The 27,510-nt window shown below is 37.8% G+C and overlaps 1 protein-coding gene across 6 annotated transcripts in view; it reads right to left on the bottom strand.

Moving 5' to 3' along the window:
- The window catches only part of LOC136835706 (myophilin-like), a 130,274-nt gene extending 108,317 nt beyond the window's left edge, over positions 1-21,957 (bottom strand). Inside the window, exon 1 of one of the 6 annotated variants that reach the window (XM_067099582.1) lies at positions 21,734-21,957. In XM_067099582.1, the coding sequence (XP_066955683.1) occupies positions 21,734-21,784 (51 nt within the window). In that variant the 5' untranslated portion in view covers positions 21,785-21,957. The remainder of the gene's footprint in view (positions 1-21,733) is intronic. The other 5 variants (XM_067099594.1, XM_067099588.1, XM_067099572.1 and 2 more) reach the window with 5 other exon arrangements.
- Positions 21,958-27,510: the final 5,553 nt, after the last annotated feature.

The raw sequence follows: 27,510 nt of genomic DNA on the forward strand, positions 1-27,510 counted from the left end.
CTGAAGACTAAATAGAGGTATATCAATGAAAATGATAAACACGTTTACAAAATCATAGCATGATCTTGAGATCTGACGTAACCTGTTCCTCGTATATCTTACGCTTCTAATCCAATAAACAGCACACAAAGGAAAGCGCCAGCGCGTGCGTCACAATCCATGCAGTACGTAGACGCAAAAGATTCCACTTCCTTATAGCATGTGAGTAAAGAATAACCTTAATTTGTTTTTGCGCACTGTGACAAACTCGGTAATACCTGACCTTGAAATTTCTCATCATCTTCAGAAGAGTAATGGCCTTTGGAGAGCCTCACTCTCTCTTTCTCCCTCTGGCCCTCTCTCTTGACGAGGTAATCTCCCAACCACAAAGAAGATAAGACCAGGTAAAATCTCTCTCTCTCTCTCTCTCTCTCTCTCTCTCTCTCTCTCTCTCTCTCTCTCTCTCTTGCGTGAGTGGCACATCCTCATGGAAACAATTTGAAGAATAACTTACGGAAACTGTAAATTTATTCTTTTCATGAATTGTTATTACTCTCTCTCTCTCTCTCTCTCTCTCTCTCTCTCTCTCTCTCTCTCTCTCTCTCTCATAATAAAATGTCTAGCCCATGGCAAAAAGCAAATAGGGTACGGTGAATCTTGAAAGTCTATTCGAAAGATGGTCGTGTAGTTGGGATAGAAATCCATTCTTGGCAATAAAGAGAAATGGAAATACCGAAACAAGCAATCCAACAGCCATTGCCAAAGAGTCAGTCTAAAAACAAAAGTTCGCGAAAATAAAATTTACAAAACAAAGGTCTAATGGAAGCTGTATGGCCCTCCTATTTTTCCCCCTCTCCAGTCACTCCCTAAGAGCCAATATAAAAACAAAAGCCCGTGAAAATAAAATCCGCAAAAAAAAAAAAAAAAAAGTTTAATGGAAAATGTACGGTTCTCATATTTTTTCCCTCTCCAGCCACTGCCTAAGAGCCCACATAAAAAAATAAGTCCGCGAAAATAAAATCCGCAAAAAAAACGTCTAATGGAAGCTGCAAGACTCTCATATTTTTATCCCCTTTCCAGCCAGTGCCTAAGAGCCCACATAAAAACAAGTCGGCGAAAATAAAATCCGCAAAAAAAAAAAAAAAAGTCTAATGGAAGCTGTAAGACTCATTTTTTCCCTTTCCAGCCACTGCCTAAGAGCCCACATAAAAACATAAGTCCGCGAAAATAAAATCCGCAAAAAAACGTCTAATGGAAGCTGCAAGACTCATATTTTTCCCCTTTCCAGCCACTTCCTAAGAACACACATAAAAACAAAAGCCCGCAAAAATAAAATCCGCAAAAAAGACTAGTGGTGGGTTTAAGGTCCTGATATTTTTTCCCTCTCCTTGCGTGTCCAAACCAGTATTCATGCCCACATTCCTGTCCGAAAATAGCATGAATCTGGACCGTGTTTTCACATTGCAGGGACACTGTGACCCCGGTGATGCGCTCCAAAAATGACTGTAATTCCACGAATACCGCCACTGTTTAATGCCATGCCAATATCCCTTCCGAAGTCGACCCGGAGCAAGTTCTTGTTGACTTGTTTCGAGTTCTGGGGAAATGCGTGAGAAGATATTTTCTGTTTTCAAGAAATCGCGCAGACGCATGACATTTTACAGGTGATCACTCTATAAAGCAAGTTCAAAGACATTTGCAGAGCGCACTGAGATATAAGTTGCATGTTTGATTTTATCAAACATGTATGTCTGTACGTATGTTTGTATGAATATGTATATGTATGTATGCGTGTACCACTCGTACAGAACCATGCATTTCAATTTATACGAACCAAACATATTGAAAAACTATGAACAGACTACTTTGGTTAACATAATAATTGATGTGTATCAGTATCACAGAATGCGTTATAACCATATTATTACATCTAGTCTTCACAAGTGGAGCGGGGGTTTTATCCTTATATCAATGGGACCAAAGTCTGCAGGAAAAGGATGACTATAAGCTATAAAAAAGAAGAGACGATCACAAGACAGGAACGATAGATGCCATTATAGTGCGGTAGACCACTGACGCCACCATCACCACCACCAATAATAATAATGTTATACTGGTTTCATGAGGCTATCTTTCGAATATTTAGGAACAATCTCTAGTACAGGTTACCATGAGCTGGAATGTACAGTAGTGGAAGACAAAGAACATTCAACGATGGGCCAGCTGAGCAAGATTTGGAAATCAAGACAAACTGCTTACGGAAGGATATGCAATGTATGTCTAGTACGATCTGTTTTGCTTGTAACGACATTACTCGCGATAGGACAATGATAATCTAAGAGATTTTGTCGATTTGAGAAGAAAGCTTTAAGAATAATAATGAATATTAGAAGTCTAACAGCAGGACAAAGTGAGAAATGATGCCATAGGGAAATTACAGTCACTCAATACGTGTACGAGATTATGATGTAGAGTTAAACGGACGACCTAGACCTACGTGATAAAGACCACGAGATGGAAGGCTCAAGATTGGAACTGGACTATAAAATTTAGGGCAGAGGCCAAGCGCTGGGATCTATGAGATCATTCAGGGCTGAAAATAATGTTGAAACAATTGTTAAGAGAGGGTGGAAAGTAAGTTGGAAGAAAGAGAATGTAAACAGAGGTATAGTAACAGGAATGAAAGTGGTTGCAACTAGGGGCGAAGGGTAATGCATACAATGCACCGCGTGAGGTACACTGACAGCACTAACCGCCTACGAGGCGGGAGGGAAGAAGAAAGCTACAGATAAGTGGAGATTTGTGGTACAGGGAGTACCGGAAAGACATGATTGGCAGAATTTCTGACGCCGCTTGCGTCACACGGTGTTGGAGGCGATGATGATGATGATGACTGTTTAATGTATGGGCGATACCACTATATCGCCTACGTGAATAACCTTTAATGCAGTGAGAATGAATCGCTTTAAATAAGTGAATGACACAACTGACACGTTTTGATCCGGCGGGAACTCGGCAATGACTTGCCGATGTCGCATTCAAACGCCCAGCTGCAAATCAGACCCGACACACGAGTCAAATCAGCTTCCATAATAAATACACGTATTGGAAGTAAAGTATGTAGATGGAGGGGTAAAGCTGTCCAAATCTGTTTCTTGAAATTTAAAAGTCGTAATTCCATGGCGTTATCATTTCAATGTCAAAGTAATTTTTTTTTTACTGAAAACATTAGAGGAAGATTGAGGCTTGCTGCCAAGCCATAATAATATGGTCATCATTCGCCCAAGGACAAGTAGCCATATATACTTACCCAAATAGACAAGCACACCCACACGCGCGCGCAAAATGGAAAAGATGAATTACTAAAAAGCGGAGAGGAACTTATTAGCATAGTTCGATATATTAATTAATGGGCCACACAAATTATGAAAATGTGCTAGCAGAAAGTAGTATCGAAGTAACTGCGTTGTTACGTAATAAGTAAACTTCGCAACTGAGAGAGAGAGAGAGAGAGAGAGAGAGAGAGAGAGAATCTCTCAGTTATGAAGATACGTTTTACGTAATAACACACTCATCTTCGATACTACTTCCTGTTAGCATATTCATAATTTTATTTGTCAGCTAACTGGTTTTAGTCTTTTAGGGACCTTGAGAGAGAGAGAGAGAGAGAGAGAGAGAGAGAGAGAACTAAAACCCCAAAACGACTAGAACCAGTTCGCAATGTAATTGCATGGTCTGATGCCATAAGCGGCGCTTTGCCACTTGGTAACATACCTCCTTCAGTATAGCAGTGAATGTTAACCATACATCCCATACGCACGCGCGCGAGCGTCTGTTTTTGTTTTCATGTCAAAACGACAATTCAGTATCACTGGACACCAGACTTGTCATTTTTCCACCGTAAAGACAACAAGACAGAGATCAGTGCTCTACAGTGACTTTAAAGTGATAACTGCGATTTGAAAAAAAAAAAAAAAAAAAAGTAAAACATGCGCCGAAGGTTCTTAAGCGCAATCGAATTTACTGTACGGTACAGGCCACCGCCACCGAAAATAGATCTATCTTTCGGTGGTCTCGGTATACTGCTGTATGCGCCCGGGCCCACGAAACTTTAACCACGGGCCGGTGGTGGCCTGGCATGTATTGTTGCCAGACGCACAATTATGGCTAACTTTAACCTTATATAAAAATAAAAACTACTGAGGCTAGAGGGCTGCAATTGGGTATGTTTGATGATTGGAGGCTGGGCGATCAACATAACAATTTGCAGCCCTCTAGCCTCAGTAGTTTTTAAGATCTGAAGGCGGACAGAAAAATGTGCGGACGAACAGACAAAGCCGGCACAATAGTTTTCTTTTCAGAAAACTAAAAAAGTATGCGTTAACATAAACTCCTACATCGTAAAAATTTCTTTTGTCCGATTTTCTTGGTAGCAAAAACTGTATCCTTTGATTAACATCATAAGGTCTGAAAATGAAGAGATGAAGTTTGAAAAGATTAGCTCAGATTTCTTACAATAAACGGAAAAAATCTAAAAATACGCATCATACCAACCACTCTCTGGTATATAAAAAGGATATATATATAAATTATATATACACATGGTACCGACGACTCTGGCTTTTAAAATATAAAAAAATAAAAATGATAAACTGTTTCAATGACGTATTTTCGTTAAAGTAGGCCATATCGAAACATATTACGTGGCGCTGGAATTTCTTGCTACAACGGAAACATCAAGAATAAAATACAGACAGCCAACAATTCCCTTCCAAGGTAACACAGTTTTACGAAACCCGAATTCCATTAATGGGTCAAAGGTCACAAAATACCCCTGAATTTGCCAAAGCCGTTTCCTTCCATCATTCTGTAATATTTCCTTTGTATACAACCACGATTTACTTACAGTACACAGCAAATGGCAATAGTTGCACAAAAGGAAAAGTAAATCTTCTGTTGATTTAACATGTGGTTTTATCAGTAGGAGCAAAATTATCATCACCTCATCTTCATACGAATGCTAAAAGTTCTAAGCAAGAAGAGAGAGAGAGAGAGAGAGAGAGAGAGAGAGAGAGAGGGCCACAGCAAAGCTTCTGGAAAGTTACTAAATATTTCTGAATTGAGCTGAATGAAAACCAGTAGTGCTGGATGAAACTTAGAAATGAGCAAACCGACAGCAACATGAGGAGACAAGTCTTCATAAATATAAAGACTTAAGAGATATACAGACTATCGATATGAAGGTTTTCACACACTACATTACCAAAGAACTTTCACACTGCATCACCTGCACAGGCAATGAGCAACGTGACAGAAAAATAACGGTTTTAAGAGCTGGCAAGTTCAGTCACCCTCAAATCAAACGGAAGACTAGTTCAATTAAAAGTAATTTGTTTTAAAAAAATATATGATTAATACTCATTTACAGGATTTTTTTCGAACTTGACAAATGAATAACCAAAATTTATATAAAAAAAGAAAATTGTAATTACAGAACTACCCAAGCACAAATGAAACAGTACAAAAAAAAAAAAAACTGATCGATTACCCTGGAGGCAATCTCACCCTAATTCTTTGCCAACAAAATCACTTATTTTTTGTCCACTTCACGTTGACGTTCCTGAGAAAAGCGATTTCTGACGTCCACATTTTCACGCTTTTTCTTCCACTGGGACGGAAACGTGCAAACCAGGGAGGTGACATAAAAAAAAAAAAAAAAGGGAATTCACTTGACGTCACAAGACACTTTGATTCGTGAAACAACTGACGAACGCGGCTTAACCGGAAGTGCACATCATTCACCGGTTGGTGGAGAGAGAGAGAGAGAGAGAGAGAGAGAGAGAGAGAGAGAGAGAGAGAGAGAGACGAGATACTGTGTTCCTTTAAAATCAAACTATAACGAAATGTGAATATTTCGTTGAATTTCCGGCATAATTACAAATCCTGTGAAACTAAAGTGAACAAAAACCGCTTATATACTCAAGTTTTATGAACACACCTAACGGGAATTGCATATCACAAGATCGAAAAAAAAGCTTGACTTAAAACTCCTTGTATCTCGTGTTCAAAAACTTAAGGAGCACTTCTTTCGCCACCAACCTCTCAAACCTCTTTTTCCTGAGCATAAAGCTACTATCATAACAAGTGTATCGCAATTTTATATAACCAGTGTATCGCTATTACATATATTTTTCTGTAAACGACCGATAATATTAGTAGGAACAGCATTATCGATGCAAGTTATCTATTTCTCATAATGAAGAAATCCAACTATTTTCCAGTATAAGTTATGAAATTGGGTTCTCACTATTTTCCTATCTTTTTGAGTAAGCAGTATTATATATAGACATAATATATATACAGTATATAAGTATATATATATATATATTATATATAGATAGATATATACATATATATAAATATATACATATATATATATATATATATATATATATATATATATATATATATATATCGCGAATGAACTTCGCAACTGCATACAAAGACCTAATTTACTTAAAGGATTCTACAATACCAGTTTACTTTCAAAGGACCATAAGTGTAAAACACTCAACACAAAGTAGACATCTAAGACTTCAGAAATATCAGATGTCCGGTATCTAGCATGTTTTTTTTATATTAATTTGTATAAAAAAGCTACTTCTTTTCCTGTTAGTCCAAGTTAAATTCTGAACTTTCAAACGGCGCCTACGCGTGAAAGCTTTCAGATATTTCTCCTGGATTCAACGACAGTGGCCATACCTCGGGACCAAATGCATTGCACGTAAGCATTTAATCAACAAAACATGAGTTAAACTCATGCAGACTTCCTTGTAAGTGTATGCTTTTGTTCTGAGAGAGAGAGAGAGAGAGAGAGAGAGAGAGAGAGAGAGAGAGAGACTGCTGGAAATAGACCAACGCGACAAAGGGGAAACTAAAGCACATAAATAACTCGGTTGATCCCAAGAACCGGTTTGAACGCCGACACCGGGAGTAATCCACTTTCAAGACCAGGTTACCAAAAAGCTCATAAAAACTGTTACACAACGTTTTCTCGCTTTATGACCACAAAAGAGAAAACGAACAACGGACCAAGTGTTTATAATGCACACAAACTTGCATACATACAAAAATACTCATATACATATAAATATGGATCCAGGATCCGCAGTGACAAACGTTTCAAAAGGTAAAGTAATAGAGAAGTTAAGGGGGCGTTGTGCTTACCAAAATTACAGTTATCTGGTACAATGACCAGCAGGTTTTTTTAGACAACACACATAATATACTGAGTATATGTATATATATATATATATATATATATATATATATATATATATATATATATATATATATATATATATATATATATATATATATATATATATAATAATCAAAGTGTTGACTTATAGCATGTCGGATACGTAGTACAAACAGGAGAACGAAAAGGAGGGGAATTTCAAAGTATCCACGGTATGGCAGAACAACTATCACAGCCTGTACCCAGAATGGATCTGACTCTCTCTCTCTCTCTCTCTCTCTCTCTCTCTCTCTCTCTCGTGTCATAAATGTTCCCATTTACCGATTTACATCATCCGTTAAGAGTAAATGATAACCCTCAATGATGAAGTGGTTATTAAGGATACACGTGACGATAAACAAATGCCAGAGACCCAAATGGATGATGTTTACAACCAAAGAAAAGTTGAGCAACAACAGTGAAAGTTTCGGTGAGGCCTTTTGTGTGCCCCGAACTTTCGTCTTCTTGAGATATTCGGATAAAGAAGACCACACCTCTGGTGCACACCTGGTGTAATAACATCAAAGAAAATAACATAATGGAAACCCTTTGTCAAACACAGAACTTGGCAGATCATGGTATCAGGAAATCAGGCTGACTGAAACTGACAGGTGCACCAGTCTCAACTCTAGGTCTAAGGAAAGTTATTGCTGTGCAATAATTCATTTGGGAGAAAAATAGAAGTCATCTCCTATTGTTAAATAAATACCTTTTCCATAATTAAAGAGCCTACGCACGAGCAATCAGTAAAATTACTGAAAGAACTCATGAAAAACTGATAAGTAGGCTGATGTTAAGCACTAGAAAGTCAATATAAGCCTATTCAAACTCGATCGGAAACCTTGGTTAGGGAAGAGAGTTGAGTCAGGGAAAGCGAAATTATGAATAATTTCATCCTCTATGTGCATATTTCACAAGCCTTTACACACCCACAAACACACACACACACACCCCTATAGAAGGTCAGGCATAAAACCAAACGCTCACTCTCGGCGAAGTGGGTCACCGGTACAGCTAGAAACACCTGTTGGTCACCTGTAATCGCCAGGCAAACACACCTGGTGGCTCCAGGAGGTCACGCCTGGGGTCCAGATAGCAATCACGCACAACCTTACTGTCGCCAGATATTCCAATTAACACCAGGTATTTAGCGAGGCAATTTGGGGCAGGTAAAGATGCTCACTCTGAGAGATAATGGAGGAACCAGATTGGCTACGTGACATCCAGCCACTCTCTAAGACGAGATTGGACAAATAACTATCCAGCTGAAGACTGTTTCACAAACGACGTGCACAGGCTGCAGATTTCCAAACTGGGAAGGCTTTCAAAATCGATTTAACTCTCTCTCTCTCTCTCTCTCTCTCTCTCTCTCTCTCTCTCTCTCTCTTACACTTTCTATGTAAAAAATAACACACGTTCATTAAATACACACACATATATTGAGAAATAAAATAGATATTCCTCTTTCATCGGTTCCCAAATTTTGCATTACAAACAAGAGAATTTCTCTCTCTCTCTCTCTCTCTCTCTCTCTCTCTCTCTCTCTCTCTCTCTCTCTCTCTCTCTCTCTCTCTCTCATGTAAAAAAAAGCGCCTTGAGTAACATAATGTGAACGAATTCAAAACCATATTAATACAGAGACAGAAAATCAACAGCATGAACATCAACAATGACTTCCAAGTACAGTATACATTTTTTTATGCAAGCAGCTCATAGGAGAAAGAATCCTCACTGGCATAAGGCCAGCTTAATTTTGTGTCCACATAAATAATTCACAGAACTCACCGAATTCCAACGAAATTCTCCCAAACGGTAGTAAGAGTTGCACATGTGCAGCACAGGTGTGAAAACGCCTCGCCGGATTCCACACAGGTGTCAGGATACTACACACACACACACACACACACACACACAGTGTAGTGTGTTTGCTTTGAAAATTTATTAATAGAGCGAAAACGAACCGATATTCTGTGTTGAAATGAAACTTAGGGACGATGAAGTTTCAGGAGTTAACCGACCTAAGGATTTGCTATGACAAAAAGACAGGTAAATGTAACTGTAAAGGAAATATCTGTGAGGTGCAACAATGGAATTTTTCTTTAGAAAAGTCTAATTCATGTGAAGCAATTAGGACACCAAGTAAAGTAAACAAAAGTACTATAAGCCGGTAAATACATTCAGAATTACTAGTATATATATTTATATAAAAATTATACCTTAACAATGACAAGATAAGCTTGAAATCGAGGTTTCACAATCCTGCGTATATGACAGAATAAATAAGTAAATACATGCCAAGATTGAAAATGCTTGAATACAACTAGTCTTTAGGGTTTCTCTATGATTACCACCTCTTGAAGAAAGCCTCTAATATATATATATATATATATATATATATATATATATATATATATATATATATATATATATATATATATATATATATATATATATATATATATATATATATATATATATATAAAAATATATACATATATATGTCTGTATGTATTAATGTATGTATGTACATATGCTTTACGCAATATGCCCTCTTCCAGATTACACATTCCACGAACAGTTAGGTCTGTTTTCCGAGAAGGCTTAAGGCAGCCCGCATTGCACTTCCTCTGCCACCACCTCCCCCCACCCCCCAGCCCCCGCCCACACACCCCTATAATTCAATTAGGGAGTCAAATCCTTTCTCTGGGTTTCCTCAACTACGTACAAATATTCACAGTGGAAATGTAGAAAAAAATTGCATACAACATACGACGAAACTAACGTACATACATAGTGTACGAACACACACACATATATACATATATAACATATACAATGATAACAAATACACAGCCTCAAATGACTTATGAAAATGTATGGTGTACTCCGTATTTAAATAAGTAATGCATTCACAGGAAAAAAAAAAATTTATGGAAGTGCTCTGCAAAGAACAGAAACTAAAATCCAAAGACCGCACAGCCAACAAAACTATAGATCGTTCGTCTTTAGTCCCGCCTCTAAAAATATCTCAAGGTCTATGGACACCTGTGAATATTTCTGATTAATATTTCTGACAGAATTGAACACGACAGTCGAATTCACACTGCGCATATTTATCGGGACATAGTTGTTGAAAAACCGAATTTCGTAAGTTACCTCAGAATCACCTTTAGATCTAGTTAATGCGTCCATTACCATTTCTTATTTAGAGCATTAACTATTCTTCCTTGATTAGCTAACCAGCGATAAAAGCAAATCACGTGACCTACGAAGCCAAACAGTCCCCAAGCAATTTTTTCCCTTCCTGTTAGCTCTCATCTTGAGCCACTTCTTACTGAATGTGCTCTAAATTTAATGGCTTTTGCAGATGACTTTTTTCCATTATCAAACCTGATCTCATTAAATACAATCCTCTCTACAGTTTGCCATTTCAAAATGCACGTAGGCATTACGTAATTAGTTCCAGACCTAAACAGCTGCGAGTGCAAACAGCATGTAATAACTATAGGCCATCATTCATTCAACCTTTGCTTTGTAAGGTTTCTGGGAAGCTCATCATGGAACATCAAGTTCCTTAAATCTAAACATGGCTTCCTGAGAGCCATTGTGCCAACAGGAAATTATTTGGTATCTTTTGATGCCCATTTAGATTTGACTGATTTCATCTGAGTCAACCATCAAACCAGATGAGAGTGCAAGCGTATGCGAACTGATCTTGTTGCTGGCCCAGTCTTTATGAACCATGGGGCTCGTAAGTTTATATATATATATATATTATATATATATATATATATATATATATATATATATATATATATATATATATATATATATATATATATATATATATATATATATATATATATATATATATATATAGTGTGTATATAATGTATAAAATACACAAAACTTAAAAAGTTCGAGGTTATGCACTCAATTTTTTTGGACAGTTTTTCAAGAGACCAACTCATGTATTTTTGGAGAGCCTTGACCTATCGTGTCCAGTGTTCCAGAACAATGCTTTGGGGACCTTTGCCGTTTTACGTATTTAATAATGGAGTGCTTCATGGCCATGAAAATGAGACATAACAATAACGAGATAATGGCACTTTTGTTGCAGATAACTGCCCTCCTAATGCAGTGTGAAGCAACAGCTACCCTGACAGAGACTAATTTCTGACAAAACCAAGACGCTATTTAATACGTGTTGCTAATATTGCACTCAATTATTCCAAATATCTGACACTAGATTTGACGTTACATTCGATTTTCCTATTCCTCTTTCGCAGTACTTCAACATATCAATCACACTCTTTCAGAAAAATATGTATATAATGTTTTTAGGAAGTCTACAGCCAAAATGGGTAATGCAATCCTTTAGCCTATTTCGTTCACTATACTTCTTGACGTGGTAGCTACATTAAAATTGACTGAAACAGTACTTTAAAGTGACATGGTCCTTGGCTGAAATTTTTATGATTTTTTTACTTTTCAACTAGAGTTTCATTATATAAAACACGTTAATTTAATATAGGCCTATATATCATCTTCACATGTAGGCTGACTTATATGTATTTCTCCCTTTTCTTGTCTTTCACATGAGGAAATCCTGTACAGCAAAGGTCCATTATGCAAATGAATGCCCATTTCAGACTGTCCTACAAATCTGAAAAAACAAAATAGCGACGATGATCATCTGAACACCTGACCACATACGAAGAAGCAGAAAATTCTCTCCCTAACAGGCAGGTAACATATTCAGCGACGAAGCAAAACGAAACAAGCAGATTGGATAAACAGGTGCAATGTTCTCTCTCTCTCTCTCTCTCTCTCTCTCTCTCTCTCTCTCTCTCTCTCTCTCTCTCTCAACCGACAGAGACACATCCAGTGTTGATAACAGCTACGGACGCTGACAGGAAATGGCACACAGTTGAGGCGAACTACAGAGCAGACAGTCCCACGTCGAATTGGAGGAGGGAGGGGGAGGGGGGGTTCACATACAGTACATGCATGACATTAGTAGTTTTCGTCCTAAATCTTAAATTCCAGTTTTGATACACACATAATATTATACATACACACACATATATATATATATATATATATATATATATATATATATATATATATATATATATATATACTGTATATATACATATATATAGTATGCGTGGTCATGAAAATTGATATATAGATATATTATCTAGTGATGCTTTTCCTTAATATAAAACCACCAATTTACCCAGAAATACTGAACTGACTTCGGTTTCGCAAATGTCAGTACCCTACCGTAAGGGTAAAGAAAACTTTTCCATACACGAACATAAAATGACAATGCGACTAAGCCCAAGAAAGAACAATAGGGTTTTCCAAACAATTATTCCGGTCACATAATAATTAGCCTTAAACGTGTATGGGTGGAGTTTGCAAACACCACATGCAAAAACTAAACGCCCTCATAATGAATAAAGAACAGCGGATTAAGGAAAGGAGATTTTATATAACTTTTAACGCTAATTCCATTGAACTTTCTCATTCACATCTACACAGCCCTGCATACCCTTCAGTGTAGTAAAAAATATTCTATAAACCTTAACAAAAACAACTTATACCTTAAAGTACATATATGAAAAACACAAAAACAAACATTTACAAAAATAACCCGATATTAGCAAAAGCGCAAATACCAGGAATAATGCACAAACCAAAAAAAAATGGCTGTACATGTAGCAAAGTATGTATTTCGCTGATGAGTCTGGCATGTTTGCGTGAGAAAAGGGGCGGAGGGAGTGTGGTAGCCCACCCACCACCCTCCCCCCAACCCCACAACAACTAATGTTACTGCCATCACCCACGACAACATTACTCACGCCCAGAAAGGCTCCCAAATTTACAGGCCCACCCAACACCCAGAGAGCTGGCTGGCTGGCGACCACCACCACCCGCGTTCAGTGCGAAACGGATTCCTGGAAAAATGACCAGGTACGGTGACTGGTTGTCAGTTTCGAGCGATCACAAATTAAGAAGAAGAAAGAAAACTGACAATCGTCTGAGTCTGCCGAGGGCGGGATCAATAGTGAAAAAGAACACGAAGAAAGGATGCAATAAATTCGACCAATCACAACGAAAAAATCTGGATCGATATGAAGAAAAGACAAGAAGAACAGCATCTTTCGTTGAAGAGCTAGAAGTCTCTAGCGCAAGAATACATCAGCAAAAAAGACTCTCTCTCTCTCTCTCTCTCTCTCTCTCTCTCTCTCTCTCTCTCTCTCTCTCTCTCTCTCTCAAAGAAAGAACGAGACTAGTTTTGTTACCACGACCAGCAAACTAGATCACTTTAACCGAAGACACGAGAGACAGTGGCTGAGATAAATGCAAGCACACAGTGAGTTGACTGAAAGCAGATAAACACGAGAAGAGGAAAAACAACTAGACCAATGTATGCAAATCATGCAAAGAGGGACAAAGAAAACTATATTGAGAAAATGGCACACTGTGAGAGAGAGAGAGAGAGAGAGAGAGAGAGAGAGAGAGAGAGAGAGAGAGAGAGAGAGAGAGAGAGAGAGAACTAAACTAAACCACTTCTCCAGCTGACAAGAAGTATATATATCGTGTTGCCTTGACTGCTCCCGTTTCTCGAGGCATTATAACTTGACTTGCGTAAGCTTTTTACTGTTTAATCAATTTTTTTTTCTTTCTTAAATCCTTCCCAACGAATTTCTTCTACAAAATACGCTAATGATTTGTGTAAGAACTTAAACAATGTTATTCTCGATCGATCAGAATAAAGCTGGAGAACCATGAATGAGAATTATCACACATACTGCAAAAGAATTTATGACGCGTTTATGCAGAATACTGCAGCTTTACTGCTTATTCAAGCAGTTTTCATCATCCAATGACGCAAACAAATGCATTATTGCACTATCTTGCATTTCATCGTTTCAACATTCAATCTCTCTCTCTCTCTCTCTCTCTCTCTCTCTCTCTGTGTGTGTGTGTGTGTGTGTGTGTGTGTGTGTGTGTGTGTGTGTGTGTGTGTGTGTGTGGCATAATAAAATATCCAGCACATGGCAAAAAGCAACGAAGGCCCAGTGAGTCTACAAATCTATATTAGCTACTCTCTCTCTCTCTCTCTCTCTCTCTCTCTCTCTCTCTCTCTCTCTCTCTCACACACACACACACACACACACAAAGGCACAAACATATATATACATATCATGACCCCATCCACTAATGTCGATATATTGATAAACTGAACCATCGTCTTCCTCCAACCCTGATTGCAATAGTGATATTTGGACCCAGCACGGCACTTTAGTGATCTATTTAAAAAAAATCCACAAAGAGGATGGCGCCTCAATGCACCCATAAAAGTGGAACGAAGCCCTACTTAACGGCATCGTAACAACGAGATAAAAAGAAAAAAGTCGGGGGGAAGGGGGGTTAGGGGTCTACGTCAAAGGCAACATCAACAATATTTCATGGAAAAGCAATTTAGGACTCGACACTAAAACCATTAACGCTGTAAAAGTATAAAATCGTTACAGTTAACTGGTTTATACAACCTGTACATATGTAAAAAGCGCCAACTGCAAAATCTGTTCAGTTACACTTCGACGGAAAATCGAACATAACATAATCACAAACACTTAGGTTAATGCAGCAACAATCTTTCTCCAAATGTACGATAACTTTTATCAGACATTGTCATGAAAAACACCGTTAAAATAAAAATCAGCGTTACCACCATAAGATGAAATCTGTGCATATTTTCCCACTAGAAAGGAATGGCATTTTTCCACCAAGGCGAAGCCACTCCCCCAAAACTATTTACGAGGCTGACTCGAAGCCAGTGCCCTCTCGTATCGCGAAAGATTTTCAAGAAGCGCCAAGTACAGTGACATTTCTTCCCGTTCCTTCAATCCCCAGAATCACTGTGGATGAGGTGTAGCAGAAAACAATTTTTACTATACTGTTTGCAACACCTGTGGCCCATGACAGCAAAATATTTCGAAAATAACCTATTCCAACATCCATCTTGGGCCTAAGACAAGCATAACCATTTTAGAGAATTAAAACACTTCTTATTCCTGTTGTTTCATAAAAATTTGTAATTTGCAAAATTTACGTCTACGATTCTGATTTTTCAATAAGACATTTACCGCCATACAACTGACTTTTCGTACAGATCCAACAAAATACATCACCGTCAGCCTAGCCTACATACAAAGCCTGCTCAAGCACACACACACAAGCATGCGCACCCCAGATCCCTAATTAGAGCACTAACGGTAATGAGGAGTCAGGAGAACACTGAAGTTCAGTTCAGACGTCCGAGATGATTTTCCCTCGAAAACTTCTAAAATTCTTGTGGTATCGGTCGTGACCACACGCCATCCGGGAACTAAATTCCTCTCACGCCATCGACCCGGGGAATTCTCTTTTGCAAAGGACAGATTCACGTAAATCGTAGCTTCGTCCCCCTCTCTCCCTCTCTCTCTCTCTCTCTCTCTCTCTCTCTCTCTCTCTCTCTCTCTCTCTCTCTGTTCAACCATTTCCACAAGCAATTTTTTCCTGGTCGTTTATCAACCAGGCCTTCAGACCTGTAGGCCAAATTACTGTTGAAACTAAAAAGAGCTTCGCTTAACTTTGTTCTTATCCCTTTTGAAATAAAATATTCCGCAAAACAACAGTGCTCGTGTAGTTGTATTTGTTGTTTTTGCCAACATGAAGTTTGCTCCTCCATCAGCCCGCACGCGAAAAAAAACAAGCCCGTAAAAGAAATGCACGGAAATGAAAAGGCTAAGCAAATGCACGACAGAATAGTGGCCTGGGAGAAAATCTACATAATTAAGGAGTCTAGCAACACTTAACCCTTACAGAAAATCAAATAAAAATTTTAAAATTCGAAAATATTTTATAATTTTAACTGCATGACCGATCAACTTAATGACAACAACATAGCAAAGTCCAGTACTTAAAATAGCAGAGAGAGAGAGAGAGAGAGAGAGAGAGAGAGAGAGAGAGAGAGAGAGAGAGAGAGAGAGAGAGAGAGAAACCTAATTACACCTGCCTGACCCAATTTACAAATTTAAAAGTCGTCATACGGAGTCTGTTTAACACCGTGGCGTAAATTTCAAATTCACAAACCTATTATATTTTGCGAGAAGACCGTAGGAGGCGTGAAGCAATCACACGTAATTAGCATAGCCTCACACAATCAAACAAAAGGTGGAAGAACAACACGGCACTTACGAGAAACCATTTACCAGGAGAAAATAAAAACTTCCTGTTTCGACATGCAGCATTACACATATCAACCGTCTCTCTCTCTCTCTCTCTCTCTCTCTCTCTCTCTCTCTCTCTCTCTCTCATATATATATATATATATATATATATATATATATATATATATATATATATATATATATATATATATATATATATATATATATATATATACCACTACTAATTTCACATCTCTAATTATATATAAATATATATATATATATACCATTACTAATTTCACGTGAGTAATTATATATAAATATATATATATATATATATATATATATACCATTACTAATTTCACACACGTAATTATATATATATATATATATATATATATATATATATATATATATAACAAAACAGTTGCATATTTATTAAGAAACGTTTCGTGTTACTTAAACACATCATCAGTCTAAAATTGAAAAAATACACATTAATTCTCTAATTTAAAATAAAAGCTAGATTAAAAACCGGCAGTTAAATTCTTTAAAATTACAACATACATAAAAAGTAAAAAGAAAGGAGATTTTTCTAAGTCTATGATCAATAGAAGGGAAAAGACGATGAGACCACAAGCTCACATGCCCAGAGTACACTTAGGCCAAGTGCAGAGGAGAAGAAGACACGTTGGAGTTTAAAAAGAGGTGCATGACGTTTAATAAACAAAGACTCAAGGGTCGTTAAATAAGCCGATTGTTTGGTAGTTCCCATGATGGAAAAATGTTTTTATCTATATTAACCTTGCATTTAACGGCATGATTTCTAATGCTAAAAATTTTAGTTATACGTGAGCCAGTTTAAACTCCAACGTGTCATCTTCTCCTGTGCACTTGGCCTAAGTGTACTCTGGGCATGCGTAGCTTGTGGTCTCACTTCGTCTTTCCCCTTCTATTGATCAGGTAGACTTAGAAAAAATCTCCTTTCTTTTACTTTTTATGTATGTTGTAATTTTTAAAGAATTTAACTGCCGGTTTTTAATCTAGCTTTTATTTTAAATTAGAGAATTAATGTGTATTTTTCAATTTTATATGATGTGTTTAAGTAACACGAAACGTTTCTTAATAAATATGCAACTGTTTTGTTGACTGTCGTCTTCTTTACTCTGCTTGCTGTTGTGTGTGCTTCCGCCTGAATGTGTGTATATATATATATATATAAAAGGCAATGAGAATGTTATGTAAAGATAAGAAAAACATTTAACAGTTACACGAAGACTGGAAATGACAAAAATCTTTCACTTTCATTTCCAGAACCAAATGAGTGCTTTCACTAATAAAGAAAAGACACGCGTAAGACACCATTCCACCATAAACTTGAGCCGGACAGTCGATACAACTGGATTTCTTATGAGCACCGACCTTGGCATTTTTCGCATTCCGAGGCTGGAGGCTTCTGTGCGTCTCCGTGGTTGTCAAAGGCATTTTTTTTTTATTTCTTTCTTGCTTCATCTCTCCTTGAGAATCCAGCAGTCTGACAATGGAAATGAGAAGCGGCAAACGCCTAATTTCACTCAAAGGCTTTGCCTAAAAGGACATGAAAACGGGAACGTGTCTCGTCAGCGAACGTTAACTTACGTCGATGATTTTTGTATATGAACGTCAGGTGCTCTACTGATGTCGCAAAAATTTGCATTTTCTTCGGACACGTCTTTGTTAAATCAATGCTACCACTTATAAATGATCATTAAAATATGATTCGTCTGTAGATACACAGAATTAGCAATTTCCGTAACAGATATCGAAATTCCAGGAAAAATACTTTTACACCATAGGCGCATCGGCCTAAATTCAAATTTTCATCGGTTTCGCATAAGACTGACGTAACTCAAGGATTCCGGTTAGGACATATGTGTCCTTTCCCTCAAAGGAGATGTGGTATCCCAAAATGACACTGGTGAGACGAGGCAGAGACGGCAGAGTCGAATCCAACGACTCGCAAAAAAATTATTGTTTTAAAACTGCTTCCGTAAAACTCCAAGACGGGACCTGGTTTTATTCACTCGTAATTCACGTCCTTGTCTTCAGTTCCCTCACTTCTCTTTCCGTGAGACTGATCAACCCCATTCACTACGCCCACAATTCAGTATTCAAGGACATACCTGGAGTATTGGCATCCCTTAAGGGGATACTGAATTACCTTGTCGAGACCCTCCTACGATTCTACATTTAAATGTATTGGTTACTTAAAGGGACGACTGTATAATCAACTTTGAATTTCGACTTGTGATAAGATGGCTAAAAGGACCAGTTAGACTCGCATCTTCGTTCATCTGGGAAGATCCACGAAGTTACTGTGTGTGTGTGTGTGTGTGTGTGTGTGTGTGTGTGTGTGTGTGTGTGTGTGTGTGTGTGTGTGTGTGTACTGGTTAATTAGTGATGGCTATTTTTCTAAGTTTATGGCAGCCATGGACACAGATTACGAAATACGAGTAACAGCAGCTGTGCTATATACATTTATATATATATATATATATATATATATATATATATATATATATATATATATATATATATATATAGAGAGAGAGAGAGAGAGAGAGAGAGAGAGAGAGAGAGAGAGAGAGAGAGAGAGACTTATCAAACAGAACGAATGCAAAAAGGAAAAGACCAGGTAAATGGACTAAGGTTAATTTTCATAATCTCACATACAAAAAATTTACAGCTGGCCATCAAACAAATCTGAGGCATTTCCTGTGAACTATCTCTGACGCCCTGCCCGAGTACACAAACGAAAGTTCTAGACCATTAGATGGTAGTCTTATGTGAATGTCACCTAGATTCTTGGCCTCTACACAGTTTGATTTTTTTTTTTTTTTTTTGGCAAACAGTAATACTTGAAAGGAAGCTACAAAACGACAAAAACTCAGTTACCTACAAATATCACTGGTCTTAAAGAACTACATTAAATAATATGTTCCTTTCATTCGCAAAGCATTTCATAAATCGTGTACTATGTCAAATGACACTTTCATTTGGATAGATCATTATCTTGCATACACCCAAATTCCCTGTCTAAAACGGGGCGTTTGATTTGTATCTAAATCTGATACGAATACTGTTGTCATTTTCTGGGCATCCAGTTACCGTGGCACTAAATGACTTAGCATTCCTTTTTAACATCAAAACAGTTAAAACAGTTTCGTATCTCAAAGTCTTAACAGACATTCTGTCAATGTTGGTACTAATACTGCGTTGATCATTATTGTTGGGTCGGAGGATTTATTAGCACTTGCTGGAAAATGAATCGCCTTCAACAGCAGCAGTGTACTGTGCATTTTTCAGTTCAGACGAATATATGAAAATAATCCAAGAAACGTCTCTTGCTATACAGAACAAAATGAACAGGCAAGTTAAAAGTGTACCTCTGCTCCACCCAGACCCATCTCTTTTGAACACGGGATGTGAACTCTGACCTCTCCCAACGCCTGCTTTTCCCTGCACTTGTCTATCATGTGGCAAACTTTTTTTACTTTAAACGCAGTCTTTCCTTTTTGCAAAAATGTATGGGCTTCAGAATGACTGAAAAAAATTTAAGGCCCTTGGAAAACGAGATGATTTCGATATATTAAGGAGGGCTTACCAGATAATCATGAACAGCAAATTACCCGAATACAGTAAAACGAATCCGGCTACTTTAAAATTTGACGACATCTATATTACGAAACTATTCCCTGTATTAATGGCAAGTAAACCCAAGCGGTGGATGAGCTGTCTTGACTTCTTAAACATGCACTAAGCACCCCTCTGGCCAAATTTGCTTGCTGAGCACTAGACTTATCGTTCGAAGTTATTTTACTTTCTATGCGAATTACGAATTACAATACTTATTCCCTGAACTGAATACTTACTTCTAAAATTTTAAAGCTAATGATGTGACAAAATAATGCTGAATTGCAGCGTTATTTCCCCTGAAACGCAAACTGAATGACTTAATCCTAAGCCAAAGACGTCAACTGCCGGATCCGAACGAGTGCAGTTGAGAGGTTGCTCACAGTCCAATATACATCGGCGTTAGCATTCCGATTTATATAAGTTCTCTTAAAATCCTGTCTGAATCCGCTAACTGCCGTATGCAATTACTAAACAAATCAAAGTCAGAATTTATTCAATTTTCACTATCTTGCTTTCAACCATGCGTGCCGGATGCATAGCACAATTTATAAAAAGTAACCTCTAGTCTTCACTACTGCTGTGTGCATGACAGCACAAGCATTAATCATAACCTGACACCTAAATAGCCTGCTTGTCCAAGAACAGTCCTTCAGTGCACGGAAGGTTAACACTACAGGGCGTGTGCTCGTTTCGGTAATAATGCATTGAGCAGTTCTCTGCAATTTCGCCAGTAAAATTTTTTAAAAAATGAGTAACTTGTGAAGCTGTAACTTGTTAAAATATACAAATTTATCCGCTTATAAAAACTATATATACGCTTTGTGTCCCTAATATAGTAAATTGATGTGATCCTTACATTATTGCCACTGTACATGCAAAGGGATTTTATCTTGACACCGATTAAATTAGTATATCCTAGTGTTCCTGTAGAAAGATATCCTAGTGTTCCTGTAGAAAGATTGCACTTCACGCAAGCACCCTACCCTTACAGCCTTGGTTAGGCCTAGGCTATTCGAAGTCTTTAGGTTCTTAGCCCTTTTTAGGTTAAAATGAAATACCTTCCTAACATTATCTCCCTTTTAATACTTGTATTCAAAAGACATTTTGTCAGGCGTGTATTTAACGATTATTTTATTCAACTTAACCCTAATGGAACGCGTTTAAACTCAGAATGGTAGTTTGAACTGTGTAACTGACAACCACCGTAAGGAGTATCGGTTAAAACAAGTTATTTCAAGGTTGTGAAGTAGCCTGGGATGTTCAGCGTCATAAAACCTTAACAGACGTGTCGTCGAAGTTTCTGGGAGATTACTGTGTAACTCCAAAGAGAAGTTTGGCAATGAATGTCATGAGAACTGTCATGGATTTTGGGTAGGAGACTATTCAACAGGTGTCTCAGACAGACCCTACGAAGAGAGGCAGTAGAAATAGAAGCCCGTGTATGAACCAGATAGTAGTCGATAGGGGGAGGGGAAGTGAACATCTCACAGCGATACCAACGGTCATTTATCTAACTCTCTAAGGAGTTTGTCAAGTTGTTAGATCTTACCTTCATCTGGCATTCCCTGCTGAGACCGTAGGAGGGACCGTGGTAAGCCATTTTTGATTAGTGATTTATGAAACCCGAATTTATCCCAAGGGAGTGGAGAGCCCACGAGAGAGCTTCGCGAACGTACGTGTTCACAGAATGAGACACAACTGACGAGTGTTGATGGTAACTCCCACCTACCTCAGTGTGAGGAGTGAGCCCTGCCCCTTCCCTCCCTACTCACTTTCACAGGACAAGCTTTCCTAATATGGCAAGGCCGGGTGATGCCAGCTGTTCTCTCTCATCTCCCTTTATTATCCAGTAACAATCATTACCCATTAATTGCCATAACTCTCGTGCGAGTTTCCGTCATCAGAGTTCGGCGTGTTACATCAAAAGAAGAATGTATTGGAGGTAAGAACATAAGACCCTTCGTAAGCTCCACACGGGTACTCCAGCCCCATGACCCGACAACCAATCAGATTAAACGGATGATGTGAGTCACAGGAGTCCACCAATGAGATCTCGTCTAGATGAAGTCTGGTGATGTCACTATGACGTCGAGGAGTGAAACAGAAAGAGAGAGAAAGGGCCTCAAAGTTTGCCGAGATATGTTTGGATGACATAATTTCCTGCAGTTCACCAACTGCCGAAATATTTCTTAAAATAAGGGTAATGGAGTGGCACTTGACGTTGCCGTCGATCAGAAAGGAACCCCTCCGCAAAACAAAATGCTTTGTGGGAAGTTAAATTACACAGAAGACGGAAATTTCCGGAGAAACCAGTGACAGGACTTTAAAAGGTAAGGAGAGTAAATCCCTCACCGGGGTTACTGTGACTCCTTTGTACTTTATCGGTCAGGTGTCCTTTTTATTGTTGCCGGACCTGATGGATTACGAAAGGCAACAGTTACATAAAGAAAACAATGTACCCTCACATTAGCTTTTTACTCTAGAAAATAACGTGACTGACAAAAGAACTGAACGCTGAAATATGTATACAAGCAACGTTCACCTTTCCTATCAAAGGACTTTATGAATTTCCTTGCTACATGATTTTTTTTTTGGGGGGGTGGGAAATAGAGTGGGCAGCGCATAAATATGTTCCTACAGAAAGACAGAATCACATCTTTTGTAATGAAAACAAAGCTGTAAATCCAAATCTTATTTGGGCTTCAGGAAAATGCTGGTCTCTTGAAAAATTAACGAATAATGTCACTAGGCTCATGTTTTTACATCAGTTTGCAACTGCAACTGTACGCAATATGAAGTTCATGATGAATGTGAGTACAGCAGCTGTATAGAAATGTATATAGCATACCTGAGAGTTATGGAAATTTATTGATGACCCAAAATGGCATGTTTACTCATGTTGACGATTGTATATACAAATAAATACAGCATTTCTCATATCAAAATAACCAATAATAGGATTGGAGAATGTTTGAGATAAACCGAAACTCATCAATGCCAACATTCATCAATGAAGGGAAGGGGAGAAAGTGAAAACTCCACGGAGAAATATAGCCATGTTCGGCAGAATCATTGTATTCTTTTGCTTATTATATATATATATATATATATATATATATATATATATATATATATATATATATATATATATATATATATATATATATATATATTATTGGATCATGTCAAGATTAGCGAACCCACTCACAGCAGGGTTCGCTATTGTTTACAAGAAGATTATTGGGTTCGTTATTCTTTTCATGGAATAATCGGGTTCGCTGTTCTCGACATGAACACTTCGGTACCATACATTTGATCCCCAGGGGCTAGCACTAAACAAGGCGAAACACATTTGACCCCGCGGGGCTAGTACTAAACACGGCGAAACAGTGTAGATGATCCGTGTTTAGTACTAGCCCTCATGTGGAATTGAAGTTCGGACAGGAAAGGGTTGGCCATTCTCTACATGGGGATCATTGGGTTCGCTGTTCTTTACATGGAGATTTTGGGTTCGCTAATCTTGACATGACCCTTATTATTATTATTATTATTATTATTATTATTATTATTATTATTATTATTATTATTATTATTATTCAGAAGATGAACCCTGTTCATATGGAACAAGCCCACAAGGAACCACTAACTTGAAATTCAAGCTTCCAAAGAATATGGTGTTCATAAGGAAGAAGTAAGAGGAGGTAAAGGAAAATACAGAAAGAAGAGATCTCACTCATTAAAAAAAATACATTAATAAAATAATAATAATAATAATAATAATAATAATAATAATAATAATAATAATAATAATAATAATAATAATAATAATAATAACAACACGACTGTTAGGAAGATAGAAATCTCCTAATCCCGATGCACTAGACCTCAACATGTGGTATACTGAAAAAAAAATTGTAGAGTTATCTATTAAGCAGTTTCTGTCCTGCAGCACAGTAGGTACCGCTTTGAAACATTTGTACCCCAGCATGGTCCTATTGTTTCAAATTTTGTTGCTCTTGCTCTTTGAAGATGTGTTTGAATCATTTAGGGATTAAATCCACAGAATAAAGATGATATACGTAGGAATAAAAACACACACACCTAAATACATCTTGTTTCACCTCTGGAATGTCCCGACTTTCTTAACAATTAGAAGATAAATTTTTATCCTGAAATCGGCTGACACATCATTCACAGTATTGCATATTATGATGTTGTTATGCATTATATTTTCTTATAAGGTCTGATGAAGACGAGCTGATGTACAAAACCTATAATATTTTGCAACGTGCCTTCGGCCCCTAACTGCAACCCCTTTCGTTCTTTTTATTGTACCTCCGTTCATATTCTCTTTTTTCCATCTTACTTTCCACTCTCCTAGCAATTGATTCATAGTGCAACTGCGAAGTTTTCCTCCTTTTACACCTTTCAAACCTTTTACTGTCAATTTCCGTTTCAGCGCTGAATGACCCCATAGGGCCCAGTGCTAAAATAAGTCTAATCCTTCGGGCCAGCCCTAGGAGAGCTGTTAATCAGCTCAGTGGTCTGGTAAAACTAAGGTATACTTAACTTTTTAGTGCTTAGCCTTTGGTCTAAATTCTATATTCAATTCAATTCAAAACCTATCATTTGCATTTTAAAGCAAACTTGACATAACTAAAGTTTTCATTGCGTAAAACGAAAAATGAATGAACGCAATAAAGAATTTATTCTTTTAGTCCATATTTTTAGTTTTCTGTAAAAGAAAACTATTGTTTCGGCTTTGTCTGTCCGTCCACACTTTTTCTGCCCTCACTTTTTCTGTCTGCCCTCAGATCTTAAAAACTACTCAGGCTGGAGGGCTGCAAATTGGTATGTTGATCATCCACCCTCCAATCATCAAACATACCAAATTGCACCCCTCTAGCCTCGGTAGTTTTTATTTTATTTCAGGTTAAGGTTAGCCATAATCGTGCTTCTGGCAACGATATAGGACAGGCCACCACCGGGCCGCGGTTAAAGTCTCATGGGCCGCGTTTCATACTACATTATACCGAGACCACCGAAAGATAGATCCATTTTCAATGGCCTTAATTATAAGCTGTAGCGGCCGTACAGAAAACTCGATTGCATCGAAGAAACTTCGGCGCATTTTTTACCTTTTTTTACTTACAGATTTCAAATGGTTTTTAGTTCGAATAACTGTTTTAAATCTAAAATGTTCGTTTCTTGATTAGAGCTTTACAGTTGCCTCTTTCAGCGTCAGTTCTTTATTTGTTCTAATGTTATTGCATCCGCCAAGAAGACTTTTTACACCTGTGTGTGTGTGTGTGTTTTTTTATAAGTTTCCGTGTGTGTAACTGGAGAACAACATTCGCTAAGTGACCCCCTTCAAGAGGGTTACCTTTCGCTGGACGTTAGTAAAGATGTGACGATTTGTCGCATTGAAAGCCATCTTATGCTTTATTTTCCCGCCTTTAGACGGAGTTGCAGAGGAAATCCGGGAAGTTCGCGCCAAAGATTAAAGTTATTCATGATAATTCCCTCTCTGGGCAGCTAAGTCTGACGAAGGTTACTCTCAGCTTGTAAAATTTCTCGTAGATCTTGACGCCTAACCGGTTTTGGTAGATGAAGATACATACTCGTGGGGGTTGGGTTGAAACTGGCAGAGGTATGCTCTGTACACTCTAGTAACCTCAAGCATTTGTTTGTCAGTGTTAGCAAGATAACTTGAAAACCCAAAGAGGAATTTTTGTGAATTTTTCCAAGATTCCCAACATTCCAGGAACAATTGCCTCGATTTTGGTGCAGATCTGAGTTTGGAACTGGAACCATAACTATTTGTTATGTTTGCCACAACTTTCTCTCAACTTGAATCTCACAGCTTTGCCCAACATCTCCAGTCGGTGCAAGAATAATAAGCAGAAAATATGTTTACATCATATTTAGGAGCAAACTTAACAAATTCAAAAACAATAATATTTTGAAGAAAACTATATGCATAAAACTGTTGGGTAGAATCCATATAAAACATAACAAAATGTCATAAATGGTCGACACGACGGAGCCATGGTGGGCAAAGTGCCCCCTGAATAATTAGTTCTACTGAAGGAAGGACAATAGCGTTGCTTTGACAACAGAGATTTAAAATACAAATAAGAAAATTATAAGGATGGGAATAGAGGTATCTCTTGACGAATCACCTGGTTGCTTTGGCAATCCTAGCAAGTCTGCCGAGCACTCCATTTAAAAAAAAAAAAAAACAAGAGGAAGGGCAAATTGACAGAGAAGTGTGGTCGAGTCAAACCCTCAACAATAGAACCCTACCCAAAGACAGTGGAAAGCCACGGTACATGGGTTATGACACTGTGCGAGAACTAGAAAACATTGGTTTCGCTTTGGACTGGCCTTCTCCTAGGAGAGCTTTCCATAACTGAAAGTCTCTTCTACCCTTACCAAGTGGCCCCATGAAATAACCACTATATCTCTGGCGGCTGTATCTTAAACGTGTGATTGTTATTTTGGCCTTTAAAAGAAGCAGAAGTCATTAGTTTAATGACGGAAGGTGCTGCATGGCGTCCTGGGAGCTATATAAATAAAAAAAAAAAAATCTCTGGAACCTTAATGGGCCTCTCTTCCAGGACTACCAGCAACAAAATACAGTACTTCCTAAGCCTATTTTGGCCCGCGACACTAACCAATTATAACGGCTCCTCATGGATGCAAAAACCTCTCGAATGTGTTTACCAGAATCGCAATGACACAGATCACCACAACTTGGGTGGTATTTTCTTCATTCGATAATTACCAGAAACTGCAAGTGTGACCTCTTTCTGTATCCAGTCTCGTGTCTTTCCTTATTTTAGTCATTTAAGTTAATGTTCGTGAAATTTATTTTTTGTTTTCCTGGGGGTAGGGGGAACTCGGGAGAAAGGTGTAGTTTAAATTTACTTTCCCGATAAAATCCTCCTACTGTATAAATTAACGGAAAGCTGTAAGGTTTTCACATAATATATACGACCAGAAGTTGAAAGGTGAACCGTACAGTATAACTGTGTGCCAAACCCAGAACTTTCTGGTACATTCCTGTTTTACTTTTCTGACATGGAAATGAAGTTTATAAACCATTGGCAACCCTCAGGAAAAATAGCTCACATCATAAACAAAAGAAGTCTGAATTCCACTATTTTCCATGATCAGAAGGTTATGGTGCATACTCCAGAACTTGCGGATTCTTAGCAATGTGATTTTAGTAAGCCCTTGTACTGTAAATGAAGATAATAGGAGTTTCAAAAACCTAATAAAATTATACGATAACTCTTTTAAAAAAAATGTAAGATCTCGGCC

The sequence above is a fragment of the Macrobrachium rosenbergii genome, chromosome 4, assembly GCF_040412425.1.
Source record: "Macrobrachium rosenbergii isolate ZJJX-2024 chromosome 4, ASM4041242v1, whole genome shotgun sequence".
Lineage (NCBI taxonomy): Eukaryota > Metazoa > Arthropoda > Malacostraca > Decapoda > Palaemonidae > Macrobrachium > Macrobrachium rosenbergii.